Source organism: Mirounga leonina, unplaced genomic scaffold, assembly GCF_011800145.1.
Source record: "Mirounga leonina isolate KUSES-001 unplaced genomic scaffold, KU_Mleo_1.0 Mir_170, whole genome shotgun sequence".
Taxonomy (NCBI): domain Eukaryota; kingdom Metazoa; phylum Chordata; class Mammalia; order Carnivora; family Phocidae; genus Mirounga; species Mirounga leonina.
This window is the reverse complement of record NW_023270433.1, coordinates 35190313-35211759: the sequence shown is the minus strand read 5'-3', so window position 1 is coordinate 35211759 and position 21447 is coordinate 35190313. Positions and strand designations below refer to the sequence as shown.

The 21447-nt window shown below is 49.3% G+C and overlaps 1 protein-coding gene across 7 annotated transcripts; it reads left to right on the top strand.

The window, feature by feature from the left end:
• The first annotated feature begins 4405 nt into the window (after nt 1-4405).
• Nucleotides 4406-21368, top strand: NPR2 (natriuretic peptide receptor 2). 7 transcript variants are annotated; one of them, XM_035016321.1, is made up of 22 exons: nt 4406-5864; nt 6673-6878; nt 12032-12145; nt 12450-12585; nt 12825-12919; nt 13122-13272; nt 13497-13581; nt 14046-14175; nt 14338-14412; nt 14621-14698; nt 14924-15028; nt 15126-15197; nt 17055-17214; nt 17379-17534; nt 17613-17781; nt 17941-18087; nt 18556-18679; nt 18871-18939; nt 20188-20362; nt 20434-20532; nt 20806-20897; nt 21028-21368. In XM_035016321.1, the coding sequence occupies exons 1-22, from the start codon at nt 5198-5200 to the stop codon at nt 21091-21093; spliced, it is 3171 nt and encodes a 1056-aa protein (XP_034872212.1). In that variant the 5' UTR covers nt 4406-5197; the 3' UTR covers nt 21094-21368. The 7 variants fall into 7 exon arrangements, 6 of the variants coding, with proteins under 6 accessions (XP_034872212.1, XP_034872217.1, XP_034872216.1 ...); XM_035016325.1 differs by having other exon boundaries at nt 4407-5864; nt 13140-13272; nt 14055-14175; XM_035016324.1 differs by having other exon boundaries at nt 4407-5864; nt 13140-13272.
• The last annotated feature ends 79 nt before the right edge of the window (nt 21369-21447 follow it).

Sequence of the window (21447 nt, the reverse complement as noted above, 5' to 3'; positions counted from 1 at the left end):
GAAGCTTTATGTTAGCAGGTGCTCCCAGTGGGTGCTAAGTAAGTACTGGGGTTGGTAATAATGGTGAAGGGTGGTATTAGGAACATAGAGAAGCAGTATATGTACCTGGGAAAACAGGCCATGTGTGGAAGAACAATGGAAACCACTGGGAATGCGTAGAGGTGGTGATCCAGGCTTTGATGGAGTAGATGGGTAAAAAATAGGGTTCACCTGGAGCTTGAATTATCATGAAGATAAACATATACAGTTGCTTCTCCTGACAATTCTTAAACTTCTCAGGAATTCCTTGAAAAACTACCCATGTGGACTGTCTTTTCACAAAACCAGTATTTCTGGCCCTCAGAGTATGGTACCAGTTCAACTTCCAGCATACATATTGGAACAGGTACCTTAGAAGCTGGGATCTGATTTGAAAATATTTTAAATTTAAAACCTTTTCGACTTATAAAAGAAAAAATGATGTGTGAATTCAAAGTAAAAACCCTTGATCCTTTAAACAATAATAGCTGCTCTTGGAGGATATTGACTATTATGAGAAGGTGAACTGGACCCAGGGTCTAGAGCCATCTTGTGCACTGCTGTATAGAGCATGAGGGAAGTAAGGAGGTGGAGGGGAGTGGGCTACATGAGCAATAATGGGGTTTGACCTGTTTTCAGGATTCTGTCTCTCCTTTACTGGGGCTAAAAGAAACAATGCAGAATTTTTGTAAAGTCTCTCTTTGCCGGGCGCCTGTGGCTCAGTTGGTTAAGCGACTGCCTTCGGCTCAGGTCATGATCCTGGAGTCCCGGGATCGAGTCCCGCATCGGGCTCCCTGCTTGGCAGGGAGCCTGCTTCTCCCTCTGACCCTCCTCCCTCTCATGCTCTCTGTCTCTCATTCTCTCTCTCTCTCAAATAAATAAATAAAATCTTTAAAAAGAAAAAAAAAGTCTCTCTTTGCCTTCAGTATGTTTCACTTGTATGTATTTCTCTTTTTACACTGCCTCCTCCCCTCCCTTTATTGAAATGCTGCATTTGAAATGTATCTTTTCTCCTTTACTTTATCCTACTTTCCATGGCTGTTCTCTGCCCTCTGTTGGCAGGTTCCTTTGGACCTGTCTGTCTTGTGTGCAGGAGAAAGTTCACAAATAGTTAAAGCCCTTTTCTGCAGATCAGGTCAGTCAAGCAGAGAGAAGACTGGAAGGTGTGTGGTTTTTGTTTTTTGTTTGTTTTGTTTTTGTTCTTGTTTTGCTGGAATCCTTCAGGTCTGGAGGCATGGTCTGGTGTAGAGCAAACCTGGTGTGGTCCAGAGTTAGCTGTGAAATCAGGTAAGTTGTAAAACTGTTCGGTGCTGAACTGGGAGTCAGTTTGGGGCCTCAGGCCCTGGCATGGAGAGGATTAGCATGAGCCCAAATCCCATGGTGGTCCCAGAACTCAGCAAGGGTCTTGAGCCTCCTTTGGCCTGAGTGTGACTGGAGGTAGGATTTTTTTTTTTTTTTCCTGCTAAGGAACTGGGCATTTTGGAAAACACAGCAGCTTCTAGCAGCTAGCTGATTTGATGCTCGGCAGTTTAGTTCTAAATGAGAAAAGAGGTGTTTGGGCTGGTCCTATCCTAGAAGAAATTATAGGTGGTGTCTGCGAAGTAGTGGAAGGCCATACCAACCCTATAGAGAGAAAGGTGGAGCCTGGCTGGGTGCTGCTCAGGCTAGCAGTGTCTTTAGATTTCTCAGGTTTTCTATGAATTACAGTGGGGTCACCAAATATTACAGCCAAAATCTTTTTGTCCACATCAATGAGAGCAGTGATCACTTAGATAATGGGAACTTAGATAATGGGAATATATAGGTAACCAAAGTTCTCATTTATATAATATTTTCAGCCTATCCTCAAAAATGAAAAAACAAAAACCTTTCACTGGATGTTAATAAGAAGCTGCATTAAGCAATTAACTTTTATTTCCCTGCCCTTTCCCACTTTCTAGTATTAGTGGCCAGTTGGAAAGAAGAGGGCAAGATGATTGAAAGTTTAATCCCTAACATAATCAAGAGTTGTTCTTAATATTCAGAATAATGACCTATCATGTACTTGAACTTGTGTGGGAATCTAGGCAACAGAGGTGTTGGTGCTCACTAGGGTCTGCAGGTGTTCCAGAGAGACTTGTCTGGGTCTTTGGTGGCCATTATCCTAAAAGCATGGCTTCATACCGTAAGTTCATGAGTTAGCACAGTATCTATACAGAGCCCCACCTTAGAGAATATCTATATAGAGCCTTGCCTGGATTCCAGTCTCTGCTATTAAAAAGCCATGTAGGGTTGGGGGAGGAGTGGTTTCCCTCTCTGGGACTTAGTTTTCTGTTAACTTTTTTTTTTTTTTTTTTTTTAGTAGGTTCTATGGCCAACCTGGGGCTTGAACTCATAACTCCTAGATCGAGAGTCACGTGCTCTACCAATTGAGCCAGCCTGGGATCCCAGTTTTCAGTTATCTTTAAATAAGGGAATTGAACGATGTATTTTTTTTTTTTAAGATTTTATTTTATTTATTTGACAGAGAGAGACACAGCGAGAGAGGGAACACAAGCGGGGGGAGTGGGAGAGGGAGAAGCAGACTCCCCACAGATCAGGGAGCCCGATGCGGGACTCGATCCCAGGACCCTGGGATCATGACCTGAGCCGAAGGCAGTCGCTTAACCAACTGAGCCACCCAGGCACCCTTGAACGATGTATTTATAAGACTCCTCCTAGCCCTGAAATTCAGTGATTCTGGCAAAGATTGTTTTATAGATTTGCTTCTCTTATTAAGCTGTGTATAGTTGCTTAAAACATATTTGGTTGATGTGATCTGAAGTTAGAACCTTGTCTTTTTCAGGTTGTCCCATCACCCTTTTGACTATTTTGTCCTTCTCTTCCTTGCTCAGATAAGATGAAATTCCTTTTTACTAACAGTGTCAGGAGCTGGAATTGGAGTTATCATCCCTCTGTGTTAAAGAAGTCCTAAGGCTTCCATTTCTACTGCACTTGGGGCAAGTTGTTGCTGGGGGCTTGCCTTTGGCCTCTGTACCCCATGGATTCCAACTACATGCTCCTCCAAGGTAAGGGCTGTGTTATTCAGCTTTTCTTGTATTCATCCCTACAGCTTGTGCAAGTCAGCCAGTGTTCAATAAAGAAATAATCACACCTAAGAATAAAATGTCATTGTCCTTAATTTCCCCCCCAAACCACTAGGTGTCGCCTTCATCTCAGAGAAACTAGGCCCCTCCTCTCTCCCTGCACACCTACACCCCTCCCTCTACTTTTGGAGCTCTCAGCTTCTTGGCACTGTGATTTCTGGAGGAGAGGCTTGAAGGGGGGAGACAAACTGTGGCGCTCAGGAGGGGGAGGAGAATGGATTTATATGCATCTCCTTTATGACCGTTTGAGAGAAACTCCCCAAGGTCCCATAGCAGTCCCTCCCAGCAACCATGATATCATCCCTCATAAGCTGTTCTCAGGATCAGATTGGCATGCCAGATATGGGGTATCTGGGGAGAGCCTTCTAGGTTGGAGGCTTGGGAGCAGGGTGGAACCCAAGGGGGATACAACGGGCTTCCATTGCCAGGGGGGAATGTTCTGCTTAGTCAGTCCATGAGCTGTTATCAGGTGCAAGCCTGGGCTGGGCAGGGAGACAAAAGAGGAGAGGCTGTTCCTGGCCTGGGTCCCTGGAGCAGATGGTGTGGTAGAGGCCTAGCAGGCTATGGAGGGCCTCTGAGGACTTGGGAGACTACAGAAGGGAGCATGGGGAAGGAAGAGGGAGGTTGGAGAGTTGAGTTCTAAGGAAGAAGGAGACCCACCCATGGACTTTGTAAGGACTCAGGAAAAATCAGTCATCGGAGTCCCTTGGTCCCGGAGGGGTCAATCTTCCAGGTAGCAGGCATGTCTTCCTGGTGAGGGAGTGAGAGGTTCCTGCAATGGGAAGTGTGCTATGGTTTACTAGGTGGAGGACTAGTGAGGATACCAAATATGTGGGGATTCCTGACTGCTTCCTGGAGACTGGAGTGTTGGAGGGACTCAGGGGAGTAGAGAGGGGACCCTAAGAACAACGGGATACGCGAGTGGGGAGAAGTTCTGGGCTCGTGGCACTGTGCAAGATGGGCAGAGAGTGGTGGAGTGGGCCAGGGGCTTGGGGGAGATAGGGGTAGGCCCTTAAAGTGAGAGGACGCCCAGGAACCCCGCCGGCCTGAGAGGCCCTTGCGCGGAGCCCCCGAGTTGTCACTGGGTGGGTAGGAGACCTGGGACGTCCCTGGGCGCCAGGCAAGGGGGTGGGGGGAGACAGCAGGCGCCGGAGGGTGGGGCCGGAGGGGGAGGAGGAGGGGCCGCGGGGGCGGGGAAGGCGCGGGGCGGGGGCGGGCGCGGGCGGCCTGCCCGGGGAGTCACACTCGGCCGCCGCCGCCGGCGCAGCGAGCGGAGACGGGCCCGGCCGCGGCGACCTGACCTGGACGAGCGGCGCGCCTGGGGGCCCAGGCGGGGGGCGGGAGGAAGCGCCGGGCAGCGCCGGCCGCGCGGGCCCAGGAGGAGCGGAGCAGAGAGGAGCTGGGACACGGGCGGGGCCGCCGCAGCTCCGGATGGGACCAGCGCCCTGGGCCCGTTAGTCCAAGCAGGAGCTTCAGGAGAAGCCTTCACAGGGAGATTCACCCCTGCCTTTCCCTCTCCTCCGGCCCAGGCCTCGCTTCGCTCCCCGCCCGCCCATGGTCCCAGTCCTTCCGCGGCGCGGGCCCCCTCCCACCTTACCCCCTTGGTCCTCCTTTTTGCGGCTCTCAGCCCTCCTAGTCCCTTCAGCGGCGAGGTGCCCCCGGGCCTTTTCTTTGTACCAGCCTCCCCCCCACCCCCACCCCATCCCAGCCTCGGATCCCCCTTTCCTCCTCAGCTTTATCAGGCTCCTTCACCTCTCACTGTCCCCATCCCAGGCGCAGGCCCCCTTGGTGCCTCCCTTTTCCTGCCACCCTACTCAGCCCTCAGTCCTTGCCCCAGGCTGGTAGACCCACCCCCTGCCTCTACCGCTGGGGCTTCCTCCCATCGCCTCCTCTCCCGTCCCCACCACTCTCTGTACCCCAGCCTACCCAGCTGCTCCGCACTTCCCTTCCTGGCCATCTTCCCCCCAGGTTCCAGGCTGGGTGGTGCTCGTGCCTCCCCCGGAGGCCAGAGTGGCGCCGGGGCCTGGGGGTGGCGGGGCTGCTGCTTTCTCCCCATGGCACTGCCATCACTGCTGCTGGTGGTGGCGGCCCTGGCAGGTGGGGTGCGTCCTCCCGGGGCGCGGAACCTGACACTGGCGGTGGTGCTGCCAGAACACAACCTGAGCTACGCCTGGGCCTGGCCCCGGGTGGGTCCTGCCGTGGCCCTGGCGGTGGAGGCGCTGGGCCGGGCACTGCCCGTGGACCTCCGGTTTGTCAGCTCCGAACTAGATGGCGCCTGCTCTGAGTACCTGGCACCGCTGCGCGCCGTGGACCTCAAGCTGTACCATGACCCCGATCTTCTGTTGGGCCCCGGTTGCGTGTACCCTGCTGCCTCCGTGGCCCGCTTTGCCTCACACTGGCGTCTTCCCCTGCTGACTGCGGGTGCCGTGGCGTCTGGTTTCGCAGCTAAGAGTGAGCATTATCGTACCCTGGTGCGCACTGGCCCCTCTGCTCCCAAGCTGGGGGAGTTTGTGGTGACCCTACATGGGCACTTCAACTGGACTGCCCGCGCTGCCTTGCTGTATCTGGACGCTCGCACAGATGACCGGCCTCACTACTTCACCATCGAGGGCGTCTTTGAGGCCCTGCAGGGCAGCAACCTCAGTGTGCAGCACCAGGTGTATGCCCGTGAGCCGGGGGGCCCTGAGCAGGCCACCCACTTCATCCGGGCCAACGGGCGCAGTGAGTGTGGCCCAGGCTATCTTAGGGTCAGGGGGAGGAGGGTCGCCGCATCCCTGGAGCTCAGCCCTGGGAGATAAATGGTGGATGGACGTGGTGGTTGGGGTCAAGAGGCACCTGTGGACAGAGCACCTGTGACGAAGGTGAGGGCGTTGTATTAGGGGAGCCCGTGGATGGCACAGGCAGATGGAAACCAGGGATGAGATTTCAGGTAGAATGAGAAGCGAATCCTGTGTCAGGGAAGAATGTGGGATTGGGCAGAAATTGAATTTGGGGAGCAATATGAAACGAGTGCCCTGGCGTAGTGAATGTGTATCCATCTGTGAGCAGAGACTTCTTAGACTGGGGCACCAAGAGTCCTTGGTCGCAGAAAAATCGTGAGGACTCCATAAATGAACTTTCGGGTTCAGCAGATTTGTTTGGGAAAGACGGGGTAAAGCTGACACTGAGAGAAATTCTGAGTAGTCAGTGCCTTTGAGCCTAGGGAAAGGCAGGGCAGAGTGGGGCAGTGAGGAGGGCTGGGTGGGGGGCAACAAGCAGAGCTCTGGGAAGAGGAGGGGCTTAAAGCTGATAGCTCCCTTCCTCTGGGGTCTGGAGTCAGACTCTGACCTCTGCCAGATGGTCCATAAGGCCCCAGGGTACTTACGACATAGACTCCAAGGGGGAGGGATGGGGAGCATATGTTGGGTGGTTGATAGGTTAGGGCACTCTCTTCCTTGCTAAAGATGGAAATGCAGATGGTTCAGAGAGGGGGCTGTGTGGGGACCGGATCCTTTCTCAGAATGCCCCTCTGTCTTGTACCTGTTCCCAGTCGTGTATATCTGTGGCCCTCTGGAGATGCTGCATGAGATCCTTCTTCAGGCCCAGAGGGAGAACCTGACCAATGGGGATTATGTCTTCTTTTACCTGGACGTCTTTGGGGAGAGTCTCCGTGCCAGCCCCACACGCTCAACAGGCCGGCCCTGGCAAGACAATCGCACCCGGGAACAGGCCCAGGCCCTCAGAGAGGCCTTTCAGGTATCAGTTGAGCCAAACTTGGAGGAGGGGGAAGAGGAGCTTCTTTGAAGATTCTCTTTCTCTCATAAGACCCACAGAAACCCCGGGAACAGGGCAGGAATTATGAGCTACACGGAGGGAAACGAACAGAGGCTTTTTGAGTTTCATATCGTTCTTTCTTACTTCTCCACTTTTGTGACTGTCCTGAGTGTCAGCGCTACCTCCCAAGATCCTGGAACACCCTCCTAAAGTCCCATTAGTAGACTATACTGTGAGGGAGAAAAGTTCTAGGAAAGACCTGGTCCCAGACCCCGAGAGGACTTCCATCCTTTCTGGATAAGCGAGGCATGATTGTGGTGCAGTTAACTACAAGTCTGCGAAAGAAAATGATTATGTGTCCTGGAACAGATACTAAGAACTTCAGGGAGTTCAGAGGAGGGAGAATCAATGTCAGCTGTGTTTAGGAAAGCCTTTTTATAAAGGAATAAGAATCTGTTGTGACTTGAAAGGTAGATGTCATATTCCTAGTCTGAATGGGAGACAGGATCCAGGCAGCCTGAGCAAAGAGAAAAAGATAGGAATGGGCATATTTGGGGGACCAAGAAGATACTGACCTGCCAAGAAAGAAGGGTTGGCTTGAGGCAGATATAGGAAATAATGTTGCAGAGGTATAATCAAATTAAGGAGGGCTCTGAACCTAAGATTAAGGTACTTGGACTTGAATGTGAGGTCCTTGAGATTTTTTTGCAAAGAGAAATACAGAGACAGAATTCAGGTTGGATTAGGAGAGGAGTACTTGGGTCTCGAATGGGGTGAGGTGATGTGGGCTCCCATGCCAGTGGCAGTGGTAGGAATGCAAAGAAATGAATTTACGAAATAATTTGTAGGGGTAATTGACATGACTCTGTTCATTTCACTCCTCTGCTCAAAACTGTCAATGACTTACTTTCTACAGAATAAAGTCCTGACTCCTTATCATGACATTTCAGACCTTCTACGGTCTGTGTTCAGCTCAGTTTTTCAGTCTTGCCTCCTGGTGCCCCTCATACCCTGTACTCCAGCCAACCAGACCTCTCTCAGTTCCCCAACCCCTGGGCCTCCCCGTCCTCTTGCCTTTGTGCTCTTTGCTCCTTTTTTTCTGGAACGCTCTTCCTTCCTCGTCCCAAATCTCTGCCTCTTCAAATCACACCCATGAACTGTTCCCTGATTCTCTCACCAATTTTTCACTAATTTATGTATATGTGTTTCTTTCTTTCTTTCTTTTTTTTAAGATTTTATTTATTTGACAGAGAGAGACACAGCGAGAGAGGGAACACAAGCAGGGGAAGTGGGAGAGGGAGAAGCAGGCTTCCCGCTGAGCAGGGAGCCCGACGCGGGGCTCGATCCCGGGACCCTGGGATCATGACCTGAGCCAAAGGCAGCCGCTTAACAACTGAGCCACCCAGGCGCCCCTATATGTGTTTCTTATTTATTTATCCATATCTCTCCTTTTCCTGAAAAGGATTTGAGGTGGCCTATGGGATAACTTTAAGGTCTTTTCTTTTTTTTTTTTTTAAAGATTTTATTTATTTATTTGACAGAGATAGTGAGAGCAGGAACACAAGCAGGGGGAGTGGGTGAGGGAGAAGCAGGCTTCCCGCTGAGCAGGGAGCCCGATGCGGGGCTCGATCCCAGGACCCTGAGATCATGACCTGAGCCGAAGGCAGACGCTTAATGACTGAGCCACCCAGGTGCCCAACTTTAAGGTCTTTTCACCTGGGATTCTTTGAGTCTGAAATTCAGTAGATGTGTATAAGGGCTGGACTTTGGTGGTCATCATCTCCAGTGAGTAAAGTTTTATGTGGCTGTCATTATATATTTGGTTGTATCTGACTGTGAATGACATGTCTGGGTCTGAGTCCGTGACTGTCACACTTGAACATGGGCAGTGGCAGGACAGGTTTCGTTTATGCTGTAACTTTTGCCTGAAACGACCTTCTCACCTTTGTCTGTCTGGATAATGTGTGCGTATTCTCTAAGACTCAGATGAGTTATTTTCCCTTTGAGGAAACAATCCTCGAATCCCCAGGTTGGACTGAATTTCCTGTTCTTGTGCTTAACTCTGTCTCCTGTAGAATTTACCACATTATTCGGTCAATATTTGATTCATTTGAAGATTGACTCATTCTATTAGTATCTATCGAGTACCTCTTATGTCCCGGTCACTCTGCTAGGTTCTGGTATACAGTGGAGAACGTAACAGATGTAGTCCTTGCCTGGAACTTACATTTAATAGGGTGGACAGACACTTAATAAGCAAATAAATACAAACATAGAGCAACTTGCGATGAGTGTTACTTAAAAAACCCACAAAAAACGAAGATCAAAACAAAACCAAGGCCTCTCACGTGAAGGGAATAACGAGGGAATTGTACTTTAGCTAGTGTGGTCGAGGAAGATCTCTATGGGCTCCTAAATGGGATGACTCCAGAGCCTTTTGGGCTGTATTTTTTTTGGTGGAAGGAATACCTTTCTTTCTCATCTGGGAATTCCTACCAGTCAAGGGGCCCCAGCACTTCGGGTGGGGGAAATGAGATCTAGTCAGCTGACAGTTAGATAAATTAATTCTCAGTTTTCACACTCACTACAGGAATTATTCAGATAGAAAAACATAGGGAGATTTTGCTGGGACACAAGAGAAGGGGGGAATCAGCAATCAAGAATATGCTGAGGGGGGAATCAAGGCTTTGGGGTGGGGTGAAGGTAAGGGGGTAACGAGGTGTTCTCTGGAAAAGCTACTTATCCTGTTCCAATGCTGGAGCAGGGCAGGGGGTGAGGGAAGGTGGGTGGTCAGCTACAACCAAGGGTGAAAGAGCAGAGAGCCCTTACCCCAGAGATACCTGGCCTACTGGGGGGAGAGGGCTCTGAAATTAAGTATATTGATATGACTTTTCTCTCATTAAGCCATAGCTGCGTGATCATGCTCAGTTTTGTATTCTACGTGCCTAGCATGGACTTACTAAACTGCATTAAGGTGCGTGTTGGGGAGAAGTGGGGAGAGGACTAGGAATTCATTTACCGAGGAGTAGGGCTAGCAGGTACCGTAAACCAAGGTGATCAACCAGGATAGGGAAGACTAAGTGGATACAATAGAACTAAGTAAGCAAACGATGGCTAAACACGTTTTTGGCAGCCTTTGCTTGTTTTTCTTCTCACCTGGGGTCCACTGTGAAAAGGGCCATCATTACTTACCTTTACCTTCTTCTCTCTATGTAGCCCTGAGCAAGCACAGAAATTCTTTGGAGGTTCTTCTTTTTTCTTTTCTTTTCCTTTTTTTACATAGCTAGTAACCACAGCAAGAACAGTCTAGCATAGCAGTTTTCAAAATGTGGTCTTGGAACCCTGGGGGCCTCTGAAATCCTTTCAGAAGGACCGTGAGGTCAAAACTATTTAAAACATAATACTAAGATGTTTATTTGCCTCCTCACTCTTATCCCTCCGCGATTGTACAGTGGAGTTTTCCAGAGGCTACATGACATGTGATGCTCTTGTCAGCCTGGCAGCTGGAGAAGGTGTACTTGTGTATTCTTGTGTTCTAAATATTTGTCGGTTTTAATTTCTAAAATGTAAATATTGATAGATATAATCCGTGTAATCAAAAGCTCTTTGTGGTCCTCAGTGATTTTTAGTAGTGTAAAGGGGGTCATGAAATCAAAAAGTTTGAGAACTGCTAGGCTAGCAAACAGAGAAGCCTAGAGAATTATGAAGTGTCTAAAAAGCATTAAAAACCTGTTACCAGCCTTTATATTGAGATATAAATTGTGTTAAGCACGATCTTTTTGAGCTCTTTTACTGATTTTTTAACATTGTCAGCAATATCCTACCCTTCTATTTTTCTTTTATTCTTGAAATAGGTGTTACTGAACAAACCCTTCCAACCCCATCCTCAGCCCCCTTCTCCTTTTAAATTTTACCTGAGGGTGGGAGAGTATTACAAGCGCGTGATCAAGGACCCAAATGCTCCAGGAAGAATAATTACATTATGAAGCAAACGCTAGTCTAATGTAATGACTACATATTAGAGATTAACTTTATTATTTCCTACCTAGAATGAGTTAATACAAAGTAAATCACATATATGTGATTTATCTAGTATCTCCATGTCCATACGTACTTTCAGTGACAGGAATGAACAAAACTGGTAGAAGTGAGTAGATTTTAATCTATCATTTCACAAAATGCATTGATCTGAATGAAGTCTTGCCCTGAAGTTGCGACGCCAGTTTCCCATCCAAGGCAAAGGCTGGTCTCAGTCACTGTGCAGGCCTGAGGTGTAGACAGAGGCCGATATGTCCATCAGCAAAGCAAGGGGAAATGTGTGAGGTCAGTAGGCGCCAGGAGGGCATCCCAGAGAGAGACAAAGATGTGCTGACCCAAGGCCAGTGATGTGGGCCTGGCTGAGATCACGTGTGTCATTTGCGTAGCTATGAAATGTGTGTGGGCATGTGTCTATGTGTTTTCTCTGTGACACGTGTCTATTACTTAGTGACGTATAGGACCATGCCCGTATGCAGGACAGTGCTGCTTAGGGTGGGTATTCCACACACGTTCAGTGAATGGGCCCCACAACTTTTCACTGATGGACTCATTGTCTCCAAGTGTTTCCCTCAGGTGTCCTGAAATCTGTTTAATTCACTGGGTGGAGGCACTGTGTCCAAGTGGCCCAGAGGAAAATATCAATACTTTACTGATCACCTTAACAGTAATTAACACCTCAGAGAGGAGCTGTTGATCCATGTTGTCCTTGATAGTGAGTATGTCCCCAGAAAGGATGGGACAGAGCAGCTGTGAGTGCCGTGGCCGCCTGGAAGGGGGAGGGGGCAGGGAAGACAAGGGCACAGGTTTGGGGGATGGAGCTGATCTCTCTATTTCCCAGGCTCCGCCTTCCCAGAACCGTGCCCTTTTCATGGCGGGTGCCACTCCCCTCTTCCCAGATGCAGTAAACGTGCACCGCACGGACCCCTCACACACACAGGTGCACGCACAACACAGAGCTTAGTGTCCTTTCAGCCTTCAGACTCATCTGTGTATATTTTGTATCATGAGTATTTCACCGAGCTTCCCTGTCCTGCTTCCTCTCTTCCCCAACGCCTATCTTGAATCCTGTTCACTCTCCCCATGTGCTGTTGGTGCAGGCAGTATTGGTGATCACTTACCGAGAACCCCCAAATCCCGAGTATCAGGAATTCCAGAATCGTCTGCTGATAAGAGCCCGGGAAGATTTTGGTGTGGAGCTGGCCCCCTCCCTGGTAAGTAGATCTCTCTTTCCTGAGAGTCGGGCCAGGCTTTGAGGAAAGGCTCTTCTCCCTAACTCAGCATCAAGCCTTGGCCTCGGAGCCAGCCCAATTTGGGGACTGTCTGCTGTCATCCAGGCTTTTTCCTTCTGCTCTTCTGTCCAGTGGAAGTAGGGATGGCATATTAGGAATGACAGGAGGGAAGGAAGCAAACCAGAAGAGAGAGAAGAGGTAGAAGGAGACCCCAGAGACGGGAAAGGGGGCTGGGGAGGGGCCTGGCAGGACATTTGGAGACCCCTACTGAAGTTGCCACCCCTAGATGAACCTCATTGCTGGCTGCTTCTACGATGGGATCCTGCTGTATGCTGAAGTCCTGAACGAGACAATCCAGGAGGGAGGCACCCGGGAAGACGGACTTCGAATTGTGGAGAAGATGCAGGGACGAAGATACCATGGTAATGGAGAGGGTCAGGCAGGGGCCAGAGCGCTGCTGATGGGCCTGCGAGCGGAGTAGGCAGAAGAAAATACAGATGCCAGGGGCAGAGGAAGAGTTAGGAGGGGTCAGAGAACATGGTGGAGGTGGACGTGTATTAAGAACAGGGGCAGGAGGGATCTGAGGTAATCGGAGGAATCGGGGCACAGGAGAGGGGCCGAGGGTAGATCTCAAAGTAAGGGCTGCTCTTTTCTATCTTAGGTGTAACTGGACTGGTTGTTATGGACAAGAACAATGACCGAGAGACTGACTTTGTCCTGTGGGCCATGGGAGACCTGGATTCTGGGGACTTCCAGGTAATGGGGGAGGAGGCAGGGAGGAGACTGTGGGCCCTGAATATCCAGCTTTCAAGGGTTTGGTGGGGCAGAATCAAAGGTACTAGAGGCAGGGACTTATTTGCTGGACCTCTATCCTGGGTGGGTGGTAGGCTGGGGAGAAAAGCAGCCAAATAGCGGGGGTCTGGGGGAGAGGCTGGTGGGAGCAGGCCCGCGGGCCCAGTTTTCTCCTTCCTCACAGCCTGCAGCCCACTACTCAGGAGCTGAGAAGCAGATTTGGTGGACAGGACGGCCTATTCCCTGGGTGAAGGGGGCGCCCCCCTTGGACAATCCCCCCTGTGCCTTTGACTTGGACGACCCATCCTGTGATAAAAGTGGGTGTGTGCGGGGGCTGGGAGTCACCCTTCCTCCCCTAACTTCCATCCTTTCATCTCCTCTCCCTGACTCCCCACCCTTAGCTCTGTTTCCTCCTCTACTTGCAGACCCCCTCCTCACTCCTTTCCCTCAAGATATCTGTCTGCTCCCTGCACCCTGAGCACTGCCCCCTCCCGGTCCACAACTCCACACAGTCTTTCTCAGGGTCCCCTCTCTCCTTCAGCTCCACTTTCAACTCTGGCCATTGTGGCACTGGGAACAGGAATCACCTTCATCATGTTTGGTGTTTCCAGCTTCCTCATTTTCCGGTGAGTCCTGGGCTTCCCACTGACCTACCCCCTTCCCTCCCACCGCTCAGGCCTTCTGGAGGTTAGCGGGATTCTTAGTTTGATGGTTGTCTCTTAGGCCTAACACCTTCCTCTCTAGCCTTTCTCGTTAAGCTTTTAGCCTAGGTGTAGTTTTCCCACTTTTGGTCCAAGCCTGGGTGTCCTAACGACAGGTTTCACGTGGGGTCTTCTAAGGGCAAAGGTGAATTTTCCATGAATGCTACCATTTTAAGAAAGAACTTTTGCCTTCAGCCTCTGTGTTTTCAAATGAGCACAGGGCACATATCCCACGTGTAGAGAATGCATCCTCCTCAGGCAGTCCTGCACCGAGTCCCACCTCGAGTGTAATGGTTGCAGCTTCTGGCGCTGCAGGGAAGCCCCCCGCAACCCCACTGTTGGCTCCCGGGGTGGTAGGATCGGGCTTGCCAGTCAACTGAGGTGTGCAGTCCTTACAGAAAGCTGATGCTGGAGAAGGAGCTGGCTAGCATGTTGTGGCGCATTCGCTGGGAAGAACTGCAATTTGGCAATTCAGAACGATATCATAAAGGTGCAGGCAGTCGCCTCACACTGTCGCTGGTGAGCTCTGGTCTCAGCTGTCCCTCTGCTTCCCTCTGAGTGCCTGTCCTTTCGTGCCCTGGACCTTTCCCAGCACATTGGCTTGTAATGATAGCCCTTGCACTGCCACCATCATCTAATGTTCCTTTCATCCTTCCGCCTCCATGTTGCCCTTGGCCCCAGCGGGGATCCAGTTACGGCTCGCTCATGACAGCCCATGGGAAATACCAGATCTTTGCCAACACCGGTCACTTCAAGGTGAACAGTCATCCGCTTGTTCTGGTCCCCACCATTTCATCCTCTCTCATCCCCATATGTCACCTCTTGCCATGAACCTCTGCCCCTCATAACCTTCCTTTCTGTGTCTAGCTGAGCTCCTGGATGTTCCCATGCTTCTCCAGGATTTCCTAGCACCTGGGAACTCCTGATACTAACTTCCCTTTTCCTCTTTCACTCCCACCATCAGGGAAATGTTGTTGCCATCAAACATGTGAATAAGAAGCGCATTGAGCTGACCCGGCAGGTTCTGTTTGAGCTCAAACACGTATGTAATGTTGTATGGATTAAGGGTGAGGGGTAGATAGGGATGGAGAAGAGGAGAGGGGAATAGTAAAATTGGCTAGGGAGGCAAGGGGCCTATTTATAAGGGATTTTAAGTTGTAGGTACAATTAAGAGAAAGGTCCTGTCATGCAGTGTGTTATTTCTGTATCTGATTTTTAATCTCCTTAAATTCTTTTTTCCTTTCCCACCTTTTGTTGTTGTTCTTAGATGAGAGATGTTCAGTTCAACCATCTCACTCGCTTCATCGGCGCCTGCATTGACCCCCCCAACATTTGCATCGTGACTGAGTATTGTCCTCGGGGGAGTTTACAGGTAAGGGAAAGGTGGAGATTCTAGGGATAGGGCAGATAAGCATGTGATAGCTAGTGGGACTGGAATAGTCCTATAATCTATTCCGTGTCACTACCAGGATATTCTGGAAAATGACAGCATCAACTTGGACTGGATGTTTCGTTATTCCCTCATTAATGACCTTGTTAAGGTGAGTCTTCCCTGCTCTTCCATAAGAGTTCATTTGCTTTAAAATGCCTTTCTTTTTTTTTTTTTTTAAGGTTTTATTTATCTATTAGAGAGAGAGTGCACATGTGCACGAACGGGGCGGGGAGGGGCAGAGGGAGAAAGACTTCTCCCTGAGCAGGGAGCCCGATGTGGGGCTCCATCCCAGGACCCTGGGATCACGACCTGAGCTGACGGCAGATGCTTAACTGACCTAGCCACCCAGGCACCCCTAAAATGCCTTTGTTTCTTGATCTTTGCTTTCAATTTCTCCTTCTAGTCCTGTGAAAGTCCTGTTCTCTCCAGTTCCCCTTATTCCTGTGGTTGGGTAATAATGGGTAAAGGGTCTGGAGTTTTTAACTGGGGGAGATTTATCTGCCACAAAGAGTCCTGACAAAGAATTTTTGTCATCCTGCCCTAGATATCTCAGATCTCTCACCATCATCTTTTTTTTTTTTAATCTCTAAGAGTTTATATTAAGATTTCTCAGCAGGAAAAAGATGAATGGGGTCTCCAAACAAACTGAAATTTAAAAAAAGAACATTTACTAGTAAAACTAAGAGAAATGAAGGAAAATTATACTAGACCTTTGGTATCTTCCCATATATTAGTTTTTAGCTATTTTCAGGTGACCCAGTGGTGCATGGATTTGCAGAGGTATGAGTTTGAATCTTGGAAGGATTGGGCAAGTGTTTAGAGCAATTCTTATGGCCAGTGAGCTAGCCTAGTGGATCACTTGTACCACACCTGAAGCTGGCTTTGGTTTTTCTGTTTAATTCTCATGAGGTTATTTAAAAAATTTTGTGTGTGTGTGCGTGAAAATTTGCCATCAAGTGAGAGATAAAATATTAGGTAAAGTTGATGTGGTGGCTGACTGTGATGATAAATATAAGAAAAACAGGACTCTTGAGAGTACCATGATTTGATGGAAAAGTGATTTAGGAAAAAGCCAGAAGCCTAATCCTTTCTGTATTCACAAATTTGGTGATTCCCAAATTTGTTGATATCAAAAGGAATAAAAAGGAGGAGTTCACAGAGACTAGAGTTATGATTTTTTAGGTCCAGAGCTAAATATTTAGACAGAGGTGTTTTGGTTAGCATACAGATCACTGCATCCTTTTTCTGTTCCACCTGAATTGACTGGGGCGGGTGCCCAGGGTTTCATTTTGGGAAGCACCACTCTGCCTTCTTGGGACCTGCCTGATAGTCCCTCATAGGCAAAGGTTTTTCTCTTCTGGCTCTGCATTGGCTTGGCAGCTGTCTCCCATTTTTTCCATTGTCCAGGGCTTTACTAATTTACTATTTTTTCCACTTTCTCTCTGGCCTAGCATTTTCTCTAGTAGATTGCTTTCCTCCTCCATGCTGACTCGCCCGCCTACACATGGCTATATGTTAAAGTTTACAACTGGCTAGTCTTCTTTGGTGCATCTAGGTACTCTTGATACCTGGGTCTCTAGCCATGTCTTCCTAAGTAGTGGCCATACATTTGAGGCCATCATGGATGTCAGACATATCATTTTTGGGGTTCACCCTCATAGTTCTGTTTACTACTCAGAAGACTGACTGCCCTTTCCAGTCCTCCCCTTGTCCCTCCCCTTAAACATTTCTCCTGTCCCTGGTGCCATGGTGCCAATATACTGTTTATGGTACCAAGAAGGGAGGACTCTCCTATTCTGCCTGCTTCTTTGGGTAGGAACTTACTGTAAAGGATGCCTTCCAAAAGTAGCTTATTGTTTTTATGGTCCCGAGATCTTTAGACAGCTAGCTAATGCCCATCTCATGGAGAGGGGGGTATCTTAAGCCGGATATAATCCAAACCCATGACTTGATCTGTATCCTGCAGGGCATGGCCTTTCTCCATAACAGCATTATTGCATCCCATGGGAGTCTCAAGTCCTCCAACTGTGTGGTGGATAGTCGTTTTGTGCTCAAAATCACAGACTATGGCCTGGCCAGCTTCCGTTCAGCTGCTGAATCCGATGACAGCCACGCCCTCTATGCCAGTGAGGCCTTCCCCGACAACCCCCTTTTATATTTCGCCTCTGGCCTTGATCATTTCCACCTAGGGAGGGTGGGAGAGGGAGATGGAATGACAGTAATATGGGGAGCATTATGGGCTTGGGGATACTCTTTTTGAGGACTTGGCCAGCCTTTTCCCTCTTTTCAGAGAAGCTGTGGACTGCCCCAGAACTGCTTGGTGGGAACCCACTGCCAACCACAGGCATGCAGAAGGCTGATGTCTACAGCTTTGGGATCATCTTACAGGAGATAGCACTTCGCAGTGGCCCTTTCTACTTGGAGGGCCTGGACCTCAGCCCCAAAGGTAAGAGTCAATCTACTGCCCATAGACTCCTCTACCTGGGGGACCCTGTTCTTCATCCAAAGCCTTTATCACCCTCAGAGATTGTCCAAAAGGTCCGAAATGGTCAGCGGCCATATTTCCGGCCAAGCATTGACCGGACCCAACTGAATGAAGAGTTAGTATTGCTGATGGAGCGATGTTGGGCCCAGGAACCAGCTGAGCGGCCAGACTTTGGACAAATTAAGGGCTTCATTCGCCGCTTTAACAAGTGAGAGGGCACTAAGGGGCGAGGGCTCCCCAGGGATAGAAGCCTCATCAGTGTTGGTGGATGAGGTGGGGCTGGTGGGGCCAAGAGGGTGGGTTGGGTAGGAAGTCCTGGGAGTCTTGAGAGTCTGGGAGCAGGTACCATATCCTGGCCTCCCTCCAGGGAGGGCGGCACAAGCATATTGGACAACCTGCTGTTGCGCATGGAGCAGTATGCCAATAACCTGGAGAAGCTGGTGGAGGAGCGCACACAGGCCTATCTGGAGGAGAAGCGCAAGGCTGAAGCTCTGCTCTACCAAATTCTACCCCAGTGAGACTTTGGTCACCTTCCCAAATTTTCCTTTAGTATTCTACTCTATTGGGTTCTCCCAGATCAAGCTCCTGAGAACTCACTTTCCAACTCTTAGAACCCTGTTTTGTTTCACCTTGACACAGTGAGCCTTTCTGGACCATGTGTTTTCATTCTGTCTCCAAATGAGCTATGCTGCCTTCTTCCTGGCTTCCCAACCCTTCCTTTTAGGACACGGCTCTACCGTGCCTTTGCTCTAGCAAGTGGATGTAGAACACTCCCAACTTGAGACATTTAGCCCCCATCCCTAGGGGTCCCCTTGCAACCCCCCACCACTTAAATACTTTACCTTGAGCTAGTCCCAGTCACCTTCCTTCTCTTCTACCCGGCTTAGCTTTCATGTTACAACGCATCTCTGCTCCAGCCATGCACTCCTTGCCTCTCTCCTCCACCCATCCTCTCTCTCTGAGTTTGGCCCTTGCTTCCTAGTTCAGTGGCAGAGCAGTTAAAACGGGGAGAGACTGTACAGGCTGAGGCCTTTGACAGTGTTACCATCTACTTCAGTGACATTGTTGGCTTCACAGCTTTGTCAGCAGAGAGCACCCCCATGCAGGTGAGAACCAGAAGTGAGAAGTAGGGGGTGGGATAGGGATCTGGGGGAGCTTCGTTGGGGCATAGGGAGCCTTGATAGTAGGGGAGATTCATTTGTTCTGGAGTTCCCATATTTTGTTAGGGCTTATGGGTTAAGAATTCTTAGAAAGTTAGGCTCAAGTCTCAGGGGCTCTACTTTCCCATCCTTGTTAGGTGGTGACACTTCTCAATGACCTGTATACCTGCTTTGATGCCATAATTGACAACTTTGACGTCTACAAGGTGAGAGCTGGGGCTACCCTTCTCCTGAGACCACCTTGAAAACCCAGTCTCCCTGAACCCTACATGCCTTACCCCGCTCAATGGTCAGTTTGCCCTCCTGGGGGCCCTTTGTAGACAAATGAGGCTCTGGCACTCTTATTGTATCTTTCAGTCTGATTTCTTGTGAATCTGAGGCTGCCCTAATCAGAACCATTACAGAATTTAGCCCCTATCCGCCACTTTTTGCCTAGGAGTATAAACACAGCCTATCCATTTTTTCTCATCTCTCCATCCCTTCTAGACGTGGAAGAATCATATGGGATGTCGGTACAGAATGATTTATAAGGGTGAGGGACATGCTACCTTGTAAAAGATTTTGTTACGTCATTGAGTTGGCACAGAGTGGGCTTTATTGCACTTCAGAGTAAAAACCATTGGGATTTAGGTGTTGATTTTGTGACTAATTGTGTGGCCTTGGGCAAGTAACTGGAAAGCTCCTTGAGCCTCAGATATTTTACCTGTAAGTTGGGAATAATAGATCTATTGTGGAAAGTGCACATTGCACAGATAATACTATTCCTGTCTCTTTCCTTTGGACTTACTCTACCATGTCTGTTGTTGCTATAACATAGAGCTACCATAAACCCTTTACCAGATTCACCAGTTATTTATATTCACCCCACTTGCTTTATTTAAAAAAAAATCTATGTATCTATGTAATTATTTTCTGGACTATTTGAGAGTAAGTTGCAGGCACGGTGCCCCTTTATCCCTAAACGGTTCGGTGTCTGGTTCCTAAAAATAGGCCATTCTTTTGTATAGCTTCAGCACAATTAACAAAGCCAAGCGGCTGCTTTCTTACCTTGCACAGTTCAGGCTGTCTGAGGCCTAGTTCAGTGGGCCTGCCTGCCCTCCTCACTAGCGTCTGTGCTCTTCAGGTCAGCCCTGTTTTCTTGCTTCCCGTTTCCTGACAGCAGAACCTATTTGTCCATGTGTTGTTGTAGACAGGGTATCCATTCATTCAGCAAATGTTTACTGGGTGTTCGCCAGGTACAGGGGTGGGGTAGGAGGATTTAAAGATTCCCTTAATTGCACCTCTCCCCCCTCCCCCCTCCGCCAATTCTCAGGACCATGGCACTTACTTTCTAGTCAATGTTCTGGCCTCCCAGGCTGTTAGGATGACTCATAGTGGTGTTCAGCTTATCTCCTACGCTTCCCCATTCCCACTGATCCACATAGAGGTGACATTTTCATCCCCATCTCAATCAGGTAGAAACGATTGGAGATGCCTACATGGTGGTGTCTGGCCTCCCAGGCCGAAATGGTCAACGCCATGCCCCAGAAATTGCTCGTATGGCCCTAGCATTACTGGATGCAGTTTCTTCCTTCCGCATCCGCCACCGACCCCATGACCAGCTGAGGCTACGCATAGGGGTCCACACGGGTAAGGCTGACTCTCACTCCAGCCCTTGTGTCTGCTTTTCCCAGGCTTTCCCAACCTGTTTCTTCTCCTAGGGCCCGTCTGTGCTGGGGTTGTTGGCCTGAAGATGCCCCGCTATTGTCTTTTCGGAGACACGGTGAACACTGCTTCCCGCATGGAGTCTAACGGTCAAGGTAAAACATTAGCCCTCAACCCCAGCCTCAGCCTCAATGTGTGTTGTCCTTTTCTTCTTTTCAGAGTTCCTCCAAATCTCTCAATCTGAGAGATCACAGTTCCTGACTGCCCCATCCTTGGACATATTTTGGTTCTAGTGCATGCCCTGGGAAGACTGAGAGCCTCCTGAGGGGTGGTGGTTTGGTAAAGCTCTCTCCGATATCGCCAATTCTTCTATTGTCTTTTCTTTGATTCATCTTCCCACCATCCCTGCAACCTCATCCCACCCCCAGCCCTGAAGATCCATGTCTCCTCTACCACCAAGGATGCCCTGGATGAGCTAGGATGCTTCCAGCTAGAGCTTCGGGGGGATGTGGAGATGAAGGTGATGGCAGGCCATGGGGAGGGGTCATGGAAAGGGAGGATGAAAGCAATTATGGGGACCATGGGGAAAAGAGAGAGATAAAGAGAATAACATCAAAGAATTTGAATTATCTTCACTCCCCCACTTCTAGGGAAAAGGAAAGATGCGAACTTACTGGCTCCTAGGAGAGCAGAAAGTACCCCCTGGACTCCTGTAAACCCTACTTCTTCCCAAATCAGACAGTCTCCTGCTGCTGGGACCTGGGTGGGTAGTGGTCACCATCTCTCCACACACCAGAAATGGACATTGTCGTGTAAGATGGAAACCAACGTGCACAAAAACCCGACCTTATATGGAAATTGTTGCTCTTTGCAGCTCAGCCTTGTACATATACCTGCTTCGCTCTGGCCTGGTCCCCTTCTTCCTTATCTTCTGTAAATATCTGTATCTAAACCAGAATATTTTGGCCAAATATAAAACAACAAAAAATTTCATGGTGTCAGAGTCTGGGTTAGGGGCAAGTCCAAGGAAAGGTGATGGGGTGTGAACATGGTAACGCCTAGAATAACTG